The 15,259-nt window shown below is 39.2% G+C and overlaps 1 protein-coding gene across 2 annotated transcripts in view; it reads right to left on the bottom strand.

The window, feature by feature from the left end:
• Positions 1 to 15,259, bottom strand: part of STXBP4 (syntaxin binding protein 4) — a 198,002-nt gene that overhangs the window by 117,215 nt on the left and 65,528 nt on the right. The window contains exon 9 of one of the 2 annotated variants that reach the window (XM_068978559.1): positions 12,084 to 12,094. The exons of the other annotated variant lie outside the window; for it this stretch is intronic. Within the exon in view, the coding sequence (XP_068834660.1) occupies positions 12,084 to 12,094 (11 nt within the window). The remainder of the gene's footprint in view (positions 1 to 12,083; positions 12,095 to 15,259) is intronic. 2 annotated transcript variants of the gene reach the window in all.

Below are 15,259 nucleotides of genomic sequence, written 5' to 3'. Positions count from 1 at the left end.
CAGCCACTGTATCCACTGTTTCCGCATCTATTTCCCATGAAGTGATGGGACCGGATGCCATGATCTTAGTTTTCTGAATGTTGAGCCAACTTTTTCACTCTCCACTTTCACTTTCATCAAGAGGCTTTTTAGTTCTTCACTTTCTGCCATAAGGGTGGTGTCATCTGCATATCTGAGGTTATTGATATTTCTCCCGGCAGTCTTGTTCCAGCTTGTACTTCTTCCAGCCCAGTGTTTCTCATGATGTACTCTGCATATACATTAAATAAGCAGGGTGACAATATACAGTCTTGATGTACTCCTTTTCCTATTTGGCACCAGTCTGTTGTTCCATGTCAGTTCTAACTGTTGCTTCTTGACCTGCATACAGATTTCTCAGGAGGCAGGTCAGGTGGTCTGGTATTCCCATCTCTTTCAGAATTTTCCACAGTTTATTGTGATCCACACAGTCAAAGGCTTTGGCATAGTCAATAAAGCAGAAATAGATGTTTCTCTTGTTTTTTCGATGATCCAGTGGATGTTGGCAATTTGATCTCTGGTTCCTCTGCCTTTTCTAAAACCAGGTTGAACATCTAGAAGTTCACAGTTCATGTGTTGCGGAAGCCTGGCTTGGAGAATTTTAAGCATTACTTTACTAGCGTGTGAGGTGAGTGCAATTGTGCAGTAGTTTGAGCATTTTTTTGGCATTACCTTTCTTTGGGATTGGAATAAAAACTGACCTTTTCCAGTCTTGTGGCCACTGCTGAGTTTTCCAAATTTGCTGGTCCCATCACTTCATGGCAAATAGATGAGGAAAAAGTAGAAATGGTTACAGATTTTACTTTCTTGGGCTCTAAAATCACTGCAGATGGTGACTGAAGCCATGAAATTATTAAAAGACACTTGCTCCTTGAAAGAAAAGCTATGACAAACCTACACAGCATATTACAAAGCAGAGACATCATTTTGATGACAAAAGTCGGGTCTAGTTAAAGCTATTGTTTTTCCAGTAGTCATGTACAGATGTGAGAGTTGGACCATAAAGAAGGCTGAGGGCCAAAAAATTGATGCTTTCAAACTGTGGTATTGGAGAAGACTCTTGAGAGTCCCTTGGACAGTAAGGAGATCGAACCAGTTAATCCTAAAGGAAATAAGTCTTGAATATTCATTGGAAGGACTGATGCTGAAGCTGAAGTTCCACACTTTGGCCACCTGATGCAAACAGCCGACTCACTGGAAAAGACCTTGATGCTGGGAAAGATTGAGAGCAAGAGGAGAAGGGGGTGACAGAGGATGAGATGGATGGATGGCATCACGGACTCATGGACACGAGTTTAAACAAACTCTGGGAGACAGTGAAGGACTGGGAAGCTTGGTGTGATGCAGTTCGTGGGGCCACAAAGAGTTGGACATGACTCAACAACTGAACAACAGCAACAAAGCAATCACAGGGGAGAAACTGTCAATATTAAGATACGAGAGAAAAGTTATACATTAGATACTAATATGAGAGCTAAAATCCTCTTTTGATGAATCTTAGGCTTTTGCATTACAATAACAAGATTCAGTTTCTTAGTTTGGAGTTGTTTCATTAAATAAAAGAGAATATTAAATAATCTGGGGTAACAATTCATTTAAGCTTAACCTTATAGTTTTGCTACTAATACAGAATTTAGATATTTATGAGGTGTACACACTCTGTATGCATTACTGTCATCTTTAAAATTCTTATTCTAACAATTTTCCCTTAAAATCCAAATTTTAAGGCTGCATTTATAATGTATGTGTTTATAAATGCTTTCAATATGTATGTGTTTATATATATAAAACATATACACACAATGGAGTATTAGCCATAAAAATGAATAAAATAAGGCCATTTGCAGCTACGTGTTTGGACATAGAGAACATTATACTTGGTGAGATAAGCTAGACAGATGAAAGGCAATACTATATGATATTACTTACATGTGAAATCTAAAAGATAATACAAATGAATGTATATATAAAGCAGAAACAGACTCACAGCAATAGAAAACAAACCTATGGTCACTGGAAGGGAAAGAGAAGAAGAGAGGGCCAAATTAGGCATATGGGATAACAGATATAAATGACTAGATAAACAGTAAGAATATACTGTGTAGCACCGAGAGTTGAATGACTATGTTGTACACCTGAAACTAACATAATATGGTATATCAACTACACTTCAATTAAAAAAAAAGACTTTATGAGTTATCAACATAAACTATTCCCTAAAGATATCCACTCCAAGTACGTAACCATAGCTAACAAAATACTGGACATTATCAACCAAGATAGTTTACATGAACCCAGTAAAGTACATTAATTGATTATGTGACTTGTTTTAACTAAACAAAACATATCAGCCAAAGTGCTTAAAAAGATTCCTGCACAGAAACTGTGTCTTGAGGATAATACTAATAATTCATGCACAGGTGAATAAAAACAACAACTACGAAACAGAGATGACATTTTCTCTTCTAGTTTGATCTCTAATAATTACAAGGTAAACAAAAAAACAATGGCAATTTTATCAGAGATAAAAATCCAAGTCTAATTACATCCCTTTTCTACGTGGAAGTCAGAACTAAAAATAAAGTATAAAAAATACAATTTAAAGGACTGAATAGAGAAATTGACTGCTATCTAAAGATGAGATTTAAAAGCAGGGCCCTTCAGAGAGGAGAGGTGAATGCCAAGTAGGAAAAAATAATACAAATAGTTAATAATATCAACCACTGACTGGGAATTTTGTGCAGATACACTACTAAGGACTATATATTTTCAATATTAAATTCTTACCATTATCTTTAAATCCTTGTCTCCATTTCACAGATGAGGCAAAGGGCTCAAAAGTTTACCAACATGCCTAGAGTATTTTCACAGCCAAAAAGCAGCTATTCCAAGATTCCCACAGAGTTCAGATTTTTACTAACTGTTCAAAATAAATCATGCTGGTATGGAAATGATAAACTCAGATTTGCTTTCCAAATCCTAGGATATCACAAGTAGAAGTCATCCCTTAAGTTTTGGCAGAAATATTTTTCCTAAAATCACTGCTTCCTTGTTGCCCTGACACATTTGCTTTTGTGTATTTACGGTCATTATCCATAATATATATGATCTCATATTCTTCTGTCTTTGCTATTCTATTTCATTCTTAAATTGTTTAGATTACTTCTGAATACAGTCTCAAATGTAGCAATATTCCCAAAGTGTGTTCCAAAAGATACTAGTTTTGCATAAAACCGTAACAGGGTGATGGTGATGGTGGCAGTGGTCCTTGCAGGTCAGCTAAGTTAGAGAAATATAAGATTTAGAAAAGTTACCTTTCTTCCCTGCAGGTCTTCTAGTAGCTCTGATATGCTAATAAGCATTTTGAATATCCCAAATTGGAACATAACGACTTGTTTTCCTCAAGTTTTCTGACCATATTACACACACAACCCTCCTTTATTTTGTAGCATCTCATGGGACTAATGTCTACCGAGAACATTCTGGGAAACACTACTCAACATTCAGATTTGCTTATTCTATCTCGTTATCTTAAGAAGAAAAATTCTTCTTAAGAAGAACTTAAGAGTTTAAATAAGAATGCAGATAACAGAGTTATAAAAATTTACTAAGATAAATTATGGATTGGGTTTTTAGGCATATAGTCATCATTTTTGAGTTTAAAATGAACATAAATCATGAATGAAAGAATCCATGGTATTATTTTGGGAGGCAAAACACTACACTAACATTCAGAGAACAAACTATGATTTACAAAATGTTTTAAACTCTATTGTTATTTTAGGGCTAAGCAGCAAAAACTGGCCATAGATATTATTTGTGAATTCTTTGAAAAGCCCCTTCGTGGTCAGTGACTTTTCAAATATGCTTCAACTAAGGAGATCAGCCCTGGGATTTCTTTGGAAGGAGTGATGCTGAAGCTGAAACTCCAGTACTTCGGCCACCTCATGCGAAGAGTTGACTCATTGGAAAAGACTTTGATGCTGGGAGGGATTGGGGGCAGGAAGAGAAGGGGATGACAGGATGAGATGGCTGGATGGCATCACTGACTCGATGGATGTGAATCTGAGTGAACTCTGGGAGTTGGTGATGGACAGGGAGGCCTGGCGTGCTGCGATTCATGGGGTCACAAAGAGTCGGACACGACTGAGCGATTGAACTGAACTGAATGAGATAAACTGTTGCTATTTAACATCAATGATTCCAGACAGATACCTATTTTCTAATCTACCTCCAGCTCTTGACCTTTATCCTCTTGACCTTCTTACATCTCTTTCTTACTTGGTTCTCATGATATCATTTTCAACCATTGGGCCCCCTGACCTCTGTGATACTTGGTAAATAACATTATAAATCACTTCTATTCTGCTTTCTCAAGTCTGCAATGCAGTATCATAAGACCCTACAGAAAGTCACTGCACTGTGCTCAGAGGGCCTCACCTCAGTTCTCCCTTCACTATTGCTCCATCATCATCGTTTTTAAGTTATTTGACTTGTGCCAATTCTGGAGAGCCACTATTGCACTGGCCACATTCACAACCTCAGTTCTTCTTAAACAGAACAACAACCACTGTTTCAGTCTAATTTTATTGATAAAGCCTTCCATTATGAACCAGTCCATCCAATTACCTCCTTTCCTTAAAATTTCTGTGTATTCCCTTATTTTCCCCTGCCTAATCCTTTTATTTCTTATAATCTGGTTTACATATCTTTCTTCCCTCCTCATATTTTAATAATAATTACTTGTAGTGTTACCAAACAACTTACTATGAGAAAAAATATGCCCCTCACCAACTTTTGTTAACCACTTTCTTACACATAGTATTGCTCAAGCCATTTGTCCTTGAAACCTTCTCTTCCCTAGGTTTTTGAAACTCTACTGTCTCATCTACCTGCAAGATATTTAGGCTGTTTCTAATGACTTCATTTCATTTCTATTTCTTAAATGGAGAAAAGTTCCCCAAAGTTTGTCCTTTTCTGCCGCCTTCTCTACAAGCTGTCCCTGAGTGATAACATGCACTGCCATGCTATTACAACTATCACCCTCCACATAATTTGCAAATCCCTCTCCTGATGTATAGTTCCTTATTGCCTTTCAGTTATTTATACCAGTCAGCACCATGAACTTTTTCCAAAACACAGCCCATCATCTTCTCTACTTTTCTCTTCTTATTCCTTCTTCCTACTAAAAAACCAGTATATCGTTTAGGTGAGGTGAAGTTGCTCAGTCATGTCCGACTTTGCAACGCCATGGACTGTAGCCTACCAGGCTCCTCCGTCCATGGGATTTTCTAGGCAAGAGTACTGGAGTGGGTTGCCATTTCCTTCTCCAGAGGATCTTCCGCACCCAGGGATCAAACCCAAGTCTCCCGCAGTGTAGGCAGACACGTTACCGTCTGAGCCACCAGGGAAAATCTAGTATATCATTAATCACCCTAATAAAAAACTCTGGGGTTACCTTTAACTCATTCTCCTTTGCTTTGACATTCAAAAGCATGCCTCATTGACGGCATACTTGTTTTGGTCAATGTGTTAGATATGTCTCTCTGTTCCTTTCTCGTTCTTCTCACCTTTCTTTATTCATCCATATCTGCAGTCTTTCTTTGGTCTCCTGTCTAGACTACCAAACACCACTTTAACCCCTTCCAAGATAAACAACACTATTTAGGATTCAGTCAGTTCAGTTCAGTTCAGTCGCTCAGTCGTGTCTGACTATTTGCGACCCCATGAATTGCAGCACGCCAGGCTTCCCTGTCCATCACCATTTCCCGGAGTTCACTCAGACTCACGTCCATCAGGTCAGTGATGCCATCCAGCCATCTCATCCTCTGTCGTCCCCTTCTCCTCCTGCCCCCAATCCCTCCCAGCATCAGAGTCTTTTCCAATGAGTCAGCTCTTTGCATAAGGTGGCCAAACTACTGGAGTTTCAGTTTCAGCATCATTCCTTCCAAAGAAATCCCAAGGTTGATCTCCTTCAGAATGGACTGGTTGGATCTCCTTGCAATCCAAGGGACTCTCAAGAGTCTTCTCCAACACCACAGTTCAAAAGCATCAATTCTTCGGCTCTCAGCTTTCTTCACAGTCCAACTCTCACATCCATACATGACCACTGGAAAAACCACAGCCTTGACTAGATGGACCTTTGTTGGCAAAGTAATGTCCCTGCTTTTGAATATGCTATCTAGGTTGGTCATAACTTTTCTTCCAAGGAGTAAGTGTCTTTTAATTTCATGGCTGCAATCACCATCTGCAGTGATTTTGGAGCCTAAAAAATAAAAAGTCTGACACTGTTTCCACTGTTTCCCCATCTATTTAAGATTACTATTTCTAAAATATCACTTTGATTATATCGGTATTCTCCCTAATAGTTACTAACTTAACTACAGGTACAATCAGTCAATTCAGTTGCTCAGTCATGTCTGACCTGTTGTGACCCCATGGACTGCAGCACGCCAGGCCTCCCTGTCCATCACCAACTCCTGGAGTTTACCCAAACTCATGTCCATTGAGTCAGTGATGCCATCCAACCATCTCATCCTCTGTCGTCCCCTTCTCCTCCTGCCCCCAATCAGCTTCAGCATCTAGTCAGTGTCGACGTTTAATATTTATTCTTCCTTTCTTCTCTGACCTGCATGTACTCAACTATCTTTTTTAAAAAGTAGATTACTCTCTGCTTACTATCACATTATACACATTTATTTTTTCATGCTAATACTCATCACTCTGATCACCTCTTGAGCAGATAAAATCCTATATGACTCAAAACTCACTGAAGGGAATTCCCTGGCAGTCCAGTGGTTAGGACTCCATGCTTCCACGACAGCGGACCTGAGTTTGATCCCCTGTCCAGCATGTCATGTGGCATAGCCAAGAAAACACCAAAACAAAAAACGAAAACTCACTCAAATGCCACCTCCGTTACAACTTTTCCCTGAGTGCTCTAAGTTGTATTATTACTATGGCCTTATCACAATGCATTTTTAAACTTTATTTGTATATGTAAATTTTCTTACATTATATCCTAAATTCCTTGAGGGACAGGCTTGAGTTTTATCTACCTTATAACATGTGCTGGAGCAACTAGCAATGCCACACATATTGCAGCTGTTTAATATACATGTAATCTTTTATGGATGAGTATGTAGTGAAGTGAGTATAAAGTATTTACTGCTACACACAGTGAGAAATATCATTTATATCATGACCCAAGTATCAGTTAAACATTATCACTTTTGTTATATACAGTTCACATTAATATTTTCCATTCTATTCTATTTCCCTTGTTAAAATACAATCACATAACTGACTGAGCAAGGACCCCAGTTGTGATTTTAATATAATCTATTTATGATATGTGATTACTGTGGTAAACCCATCATATCATCATGGACCATCATCTGCTGATGCTAAGTTTAGAATACTGCTAAATGGAGGCTCCAATCTTGCCTTTTCTAGATGTAATCTCATGCCAGTAGCAGGTGGAACACTGTGTGAATTTTTAATATAGCAGTGATGACTAGAATCACAGCAAGATAATTATATTTTTGGTTCTAAATGCCATATTATTACAAAAGCAAAAAGTTTTCTGTCCACTAAACAAAAGCAGGACTTACACTGACTCAGCAATTCCTTCTTAAGACAGCATTTCAAGAAATCTTATGAGTCAGACAGAATGACCACTATATGAAGCTAGTTACAGAAGAGTACATATTGTATGATTCTATTTATTACTGTATCCATTATGCTTCAGTAAAAATATTTTTAAAAAATAAAGGAAAATATAAGCCAAAAAATCAGAGAAACATATGGGTAAAAAACAAGCATTCTTAACAGATGGATTACAAAATCTGATTCTCTTCTTTAAGATGACATGGTTGAAGGGGTGAGCACACTGGAATTTCCCCATCTTCACAGAATGTCAGTAGTCCGACCTCAGATCAACTGATATACTATTTCATATGAGGCACTATAGTGTTAACTAAAACAAAAAACAAAATAGAACAAAAAAACTTGGGCTAATACTGCTAAGTCACTTCAGTCGTGTCCGACTCTGTGTGACCCCACAGACGGCAGCCCATCAGGCTCCCCCGTCCCTGAGATTCTTCAGGCAAGAACACTGGAGTGGGTTGCCATTTCCTTCTCCAATGCATGAAAGTGAAAAGTCAAAGTGAAGTTGCTCAGTCGTGTCCGACCCTCAGCGACCCCATGGACTGCAGCCTTCCAGGCTCCTCCGTCCATGGGATTTTCCAGGCAAGAGTACTGGAGTGGGTAGCCATTGCCGTCTCCGGGCTAATACTAAAAATATTTTTAGAATGTTTCTGGTAAGCTGCTTATCAGAAAAAATCACAAGCAGTGATTTTTAACAGTATTTTCAAATGCTGGTGCATAAATCATTAGTAAATTATAAGACCTAATATTTACTGGACTGGAATTGAGTATTAAATAAGAATACAAGGATATAAAAAAGGCTAAGTAATGCTTTGAGATTTTTGTTTCAGTTACATATGTGAGTGTGGTGAAGTAAAAATGGATTCTTATCGTGGATTTGTGGATTCAGGTGAAAAAAAAAGGAAAGCCAACATTTAATGGGGACTCTTCTGTGTGTTGACAAGTAGAATATTACAGAAAAATTCTTGTACACTGATATAATGACTCTTGCACAATATTTGATCTGAAGCTACACAACAGGAAAGTATTGGCATGTAGGCCTTGTACAATTACCATCAGAACTTTGCGTTTACTATCAAAATGCCCAATACTGAATACATTCTTATTGGCTCTAAAATCATATTGGTATTGATAAAAAGGAAGTCAATTACTAATTTGGAGACCAAGTATTTCTTTGCAGTTGCTAAGGAAGCTCTGCATGCTCATTCCCTACTTGGCTTATGTAAGCCCCCCAACCACCTTTGCCTTTTCTTATCAAAATGGGTATGGTAACTTCTAATACTGTTTGGTAATTAGAAAACAATGTTCTGCTGTCACATTAAGTAGGTAAGAACATAACACCTAGATGAGAGGAAGAAAACTGTGCTCTGACTGCTTCAGTCTTCCTACTCTAAAGGCTACACAATCAGTTTTGCTAAATCAGTGCCTCAATTCAGGGAGAACTGGGTGATTTCCTGAGTTCCCAAACCACCAGGTCTTTGGGAACTCTCATTCACAGCAATGGGAGTGCTCATTCATCACTGGTGAGAACGCAAAACAGTACAGCCATTTTGGAAGACAGTTGGCAGTTTCTTGCAAAATTAAACATCTTTTTAACATACAGTCCATCCATTAAGTTTCTTGGTATTTATGCAAAGAAGTCGAAAAATTATGTCCATACAAAAACGTGCACATGGACATTTACAGAGGTTTTATTCATAACTATCCAAACTTGGAGCAACTGAGATGTTCTTCAGTAGGTAAAAAGAAAAGAAAAAAAAAGAAGCTGCTCAGTCGTGTCCGGCTCTTTGCAACCCCATGGACTGTAGCCTACCAGGCTCCTCTGTCCATGGGATTTTCCAGGCAAGAATACTGGAGTGGGTTGCCATTTCCTTCTCCAGGGCATCTTCCCCACCCAGGGACTGAAACTGGGTTTCCCGCATTGTAGGCAGACGCTTTACTGTCTGAGCCAGCAGGCAAGTCCTCAGTAGGTAAAGGGATAAACAACCATCTAGATAAGAGATATGAAAAGACGTGGAGAAACCTTAAATGCTTATTATTGCCTGAAAGAAGCCAATCTGAAAAGGCTATATGCTGTATGATTCTAAGTATATGACATTCTTGAAAGACAGTAAAAGGATCAGTGGTTGTGATGGATTTGGATGGGGGGGGGTAAGGCTGTGGAGACATGACAGGCAGTACACAGAGAATCGTTTATGTAATAAAAATATTCTGTATGATACCAGAATGATTGATGTATGTCTCTATACATTTGTCCTAACCTAACACAGAATGTATACACCAAGAGTAAACCATTATGTAAACTACAAACTTTCGGTGATTATGCTGTGTCAATATAGGCTCATCAATTATAACAAATGTGTCACTCTGAAGGAGGAGGTCAACAACAGACAAGGTTAAGTATGTGTAGAGGTGGGGGTATTTAGGAAATCTCTGTATGTTCCCCTTAATTTTGCAGTGAACCCAAACCTGCTCTAAAATAAACACTCTTAAAAAAACCCCCACTGTTTATAATGGCAAAAAAGTGTGAGGTATCTGGAAATAAATCTAACAGAGATTAATAAGGCTCATATTGGAAAAAAGTACCTCAAGTGTATTATTATATGCCATTGAGAAGATACAGATGAATAAGAGGACAAAACATGTTCACAGATAGATTTAAACTTATAAAGATGTTGATTTTCCCCAAAATAATCTATAAGTTCAAAGTAGCAAGATTGTGACTAAAATTTGTATGGATAAGATAGCCAAAGTAATATCTGAAAAGAACAAGGTGGGAAAATATATCAAGACTTATGAAGCCAAGTCAATCAGTAGAATAAAGAGTCTAGAAAGGCCCAGGTATATATGGAAATCTTATAAATGACAGAACTAGACTGCAAATAATCCTTCCAATCCATTGAAATATGAATTTACACTTAAAATACTACCTTTAAAAATTTTATCAAAATTCATATGTAAAACTTAAAATTTTTGGCGGGGAGGCGGTCCTAAGATGGCAGAGGAATAGGACAGGGAGACCACTTTCTCCCCCGCAAATTCATCAAAAGAACATTTAAACACAGTCAATTCCACAAAACAACTTCTGAATGCTGGCAGAGGACATCAGGTACCCAGAAAGGCAGCCCATTGTCTTTGAAAGGAGGTAGGAAAAAATATAAAAGACAAAAAGAGAGACAAAAGAGGTAGGGATAGAGCTCCATCCTGGGAAGGGAGTCTTATAAAGAGAGAAGTTTCCAAACACCAGGAAACACTCTCACTGCCGAGTCTGTGGTGAGCCTTGGAACCACAGATGGCAACATAATCAGGAGGAAAAATAAATAAATAATTAAAACCCACAGATTACGAGTCCAACGGTAACTCCCCCAGTGGAGAGGCAGCGCAGACGCCTGCACCCACCACTAGCACGCGGGGGCTGGGCAGGGAGGTGCGGGCTGCATTGCTTAGAGTATGGACCGGGCCTGAATGCCCCGAGGGGAATCTGAGGGCACTTACTTGGGCTAGCAAACCAGACTGTGGGATAGCTACCACACGAACCTAAGACACCACCAGGACCGCTCATAGAACAAAGGACTGACTAGAGCTACGCGAAAAGCCCTAACTTAAGACACTGTCAGGCCTGCTTACAGAACAAAGGACTAAACAGAGCTAGCCGGCTGCAGATCATCCCCCTCCAGTGACAGGCAGCCAGAGCCGGAAGGGGGCAATTGCAGCCCCAGAGAGACATTATCTGCCAAACTGCAAGCAGGCTTCTTTGCAGAAGTCTTAACTAAGTCTTAACAAAGACTTCTTGGGGTTTTGGACAGTCAACATCCGCCTAAGAAGGTGCACTGGTTGTACACCCAGAAAACCAACTGGCAGGGATGGGGGAAGCGATAAGTTGCAGTGACCATGCTCGCCAAACGCCTCATCACCTGAGCTGCTCAGACCTGGGAAGGGAACAAAACACAGGGCCAACGGAGTCTGCGCCTCTGAGGACTACCGGAGTGCCTGAACCTGAGCGGCTTAGACCTGGGAGGTGCATGCAGCCCAGGGCCAGCCTTGGACGGTTCTCAGTGGAGCAACCTAGAGCCTGAGCAGTGTGGGGAGGGAGGGCACATGCGCCGTGAGCAGGAGCAGGCCCAGTGTGGCTGAGACACTGTGAGCACATGCCAGTGTTATTTGTTTGCAGCGTCCCTGCCTCCCCACAGTGCAACTGAACAAGTGAGCCTAAAAAAGTGTCCACCACCGTGCCCTTGTGTCAGGGTGGAAATCAGACACTGAAGAGACCAGCAAATAGAAGAAGCTAAAACAGAGGGAACCATCTTGGAAGTGACAGGTGCAACAGATTAAAACCCTGTAGTTAGCACCGACTACATAGGAAGGGGCCTATAGATCTTGAGAAATATAAGCCAGACCAAGGAACTAGCTGAAAATGAACTGACCCCACACTGCCCACAACGACACCAGAGAAAGTTCCAGATATATTTTTACTACTTTTACTATCATCCTTTTTTTTAATTAAAAAAAATTAAGTCCTCTATTACTCCTTTAATTTTCATTTTTATAACCTACTATTAATTTGCAAAAAAAGAGACCCTATTTTTTAAAGCAAACATCATATATATATATATATTTTTATAATTTTTGTGACTTTTCTTTTTTTTTTTCTTTTCTTTAATATTGTATTTTTGAAAATCTAACCTCTACTCTAGATTTTTAATCTTTGCTTTTTGGTATTTGTTATCAATTTTGTACCTTTAAGAACCCAATCTTCAGTACCCATTTTTACTTGGGAGCAAGATTACTGGCTTGACTGCTCTCTCCCCCTTTGGACTCTCCTTTTTCTCCACCAGGTTGCCTCTATCTCCTCCCTCCCTCTTCTCTTCTCTACCCAACTCTCTGAATCTCTTTGTGTGTTCCTGACGGTGGAGAATACTTAGGGAACTGATTACTGGCTGGATCTGTCTCTCTCCTTTTGATTCCCTCCTTTATCCTCCTGGCCACCTCTGTCTCCTTCCTCCCTCTTCTCTTCTCTGTATAACTCCGTGATCATCTCTGAGCAGTCCAGACTGTGGAGCACACAGAAGGAAGTGATTACTGGCTACCTTGCTCTCTCCTCTTTTGATTCCACCTCATCTCATTTGGGTCACCTCTAACTCCCTCCTCCCTCTTCTCTTCTCCATGTAACTCTCTGAACCTCTCTGGGTGTCCCTCACTGTGGAGAAAATTCATCTTTAACCTAGATGTTTTATCAAAAGTGCTGTATAGATGGAGAAGTCTTGAGACTACTGTAAAAATAAGACTGAAAACCAAAAGCAGGAGGCTTAAGTCCAAATCCTGAGAACACCAGAGAACTCCTAACTCCAGGGAACATTAATCAACAGGATCTCATCAAACACCTCCATAACTACATTGAAACCAAGCCCCACCCAAGGGTCAACAAGTTCCAGAGCAAGACATACCATGCAAATTCTCCAGCAACACAGGAACGCAGCCCTGAGCTTCAATATACAGGCTGCCCAAAGTCACTCCAAACCCATTGACATCTCATAACTCATTACTGGACACTTCACTGCACTTCAGTGAGAAGAAATCCAGCTCCACCCACCAGAACACTGACACAAGCTTCCCTAACCAGGAAACATTGACAAGCCACCCGTACAATACCACCCACAATGAGGAAACTCCACAAACTGTCAGAATACAGAAAGGCCACCCCAAACACAGCAATATAAACAGGATGAAGAGACAGAGGAATACCCAGCAGGTAAAGGAACAGGATGAAAGCCCACTAAACCAAACAAAAGAGGAAGAGATAGGGAATCTACCTGATAAAGAATTCCAAATAATGATAGTGAAAATAATGCAAAATCTTGAAATCAAAATGGAATCACAGATAAATAGCCTGGAGACAAGGATTGAGAAGATGCAAGAAACCTTTAACAAGGACCTAGAAGAAATAAAAGAGTCAGTATATAATGAATACTGCAATAAATGAGATCAAAAACACTCTGGAGGGAACAAATAGTAGAATAACGGAGGCAGAAGATAGGATTAGTGAAGTAGAAGATAGAATGGTAGAAATAATCAGAGAGGAAAAAAGAAAAACGAATTAAAAGAAATGAGGACAATCTCAGAGACCTGTGGGACAATGTTAAATGCCCCAACATTCTAATCATAGGAGTCCCAGAAGAAGAAGACATAAAGAAAGACCATGAGAAAATACTTGAGGAGATGACAGTTGAAAACTTTCCTAAAATGGGGAAGGAAATCATCATCCAAGTCCAAGAAATCCAGAGTCCCAAACAGGAATAAACATAAGGCGAAACCCCCAAGACACATATTAATCAAATTAACAAAGATCAAACACAAAGAAGAAACATTAAAAGCAGCAAGGGAAAAACAACAAATAACACACAAGGGGATTCCCATAAGGATAACAGCTGATCTTTCAATAGAAACGCTTCAGGCCAGGAAGGAATGGCAGGACATACATAAAGTGATAAAAGAAAATAACCTACAGCCCAGATTACTGTACCCAGAAAGGATCTCATTCAAATACAAAGGAGAAATCAAAAGCTTTACAGACAAGCAAAAGCTGAGAGAATTCAGCACCACCAAACCAGCTCTCCAACAAATGCTAAAGTATCTTCTCTAGACAGGAAACACAAAAAGGGTGTAAAAACTTGAATGCAAAACAATAAAGGAAATGGCAACGGGATCATACTTATCAATAATTACCTTAAACGTAAATGGGTTGAATGCCCCAACCAAAAGACAGACTGGCTGAATGGATACAAAAAACAAGACCCCTATATATGTTATCTACAAGAGACCCACCTCAAAACAGGGGACACATACAGACTGAGAGTGAAGGGCTGGAAAAAGATATTCCACACAAATAGAGACCAAAAGAAAGCAGGGGTAGCAATATTCATATCAGATAAAATAGACTTTAAAACAAAGGCTGTGTAAAGAGACAAAGAAGGACACTACATAATGATCAAAGGATCAATCCAAGAAGAAGATATAACAATTATAAATATATATGCCCGAACATAGGAGCACCACAATATGTAAGACAAATGCTAACAAGTATGAAAGGGAAAATTAACAATAGCACAATAATAGTGGGAGACTTTAATACCCCACTCACACCTATGGATAGATCAACTAAACAGAAAATTAACAAGGAAACACAAACTTTAAATGATACAATAGACAAGTTAGACCTAATTGATATCTATAGGACATTTCACCCCAAAACTATGAATTTCACCTTTTTCTCAAGCACACTCAGAACCTTCTCCAGGACAGATCACATCCTGGGCCATAAATCTAGCCTTGGTAAATTCAAAAAAACTGAAATCATTCCAAGCATCTTTTCTGACCACAATGAAGTAAGATTAGATCTCAATTACAGGAGAAAAACTATTAAAAATTCCAACATATGGAGGCTGAACAACACGCTGCTGAATAACAAATAAATCACAGAAGAAATCAAAAAAGAAATAAAAATATACATAGAAATGAATGAAAATGAAAACATAACAACCCAAAACCTGTGGGACACTGCAAAAGCAGTGCTAAG

This window comes from Capricornis sumatraensis, chromosome 8, assembly GCF_032405125.1.
Source record: "Capricornis sumatraensis isolate serow.1 chromosome 8, serow.2, whole genome shotgun sequence".
In the NCBI taxonomy this organism is placed as follows: domain Eukaryota; kingdom Metazoa; phylum Chordata; class Mammalia; order Artiodactyla; family Bovidae; genus Capricornis; species Capricornis sumatraensis.
Note: the sequence above shows the minus strand (reverse complement) of the source record. Positions and strands in the feature narration are given on the sequence as shown.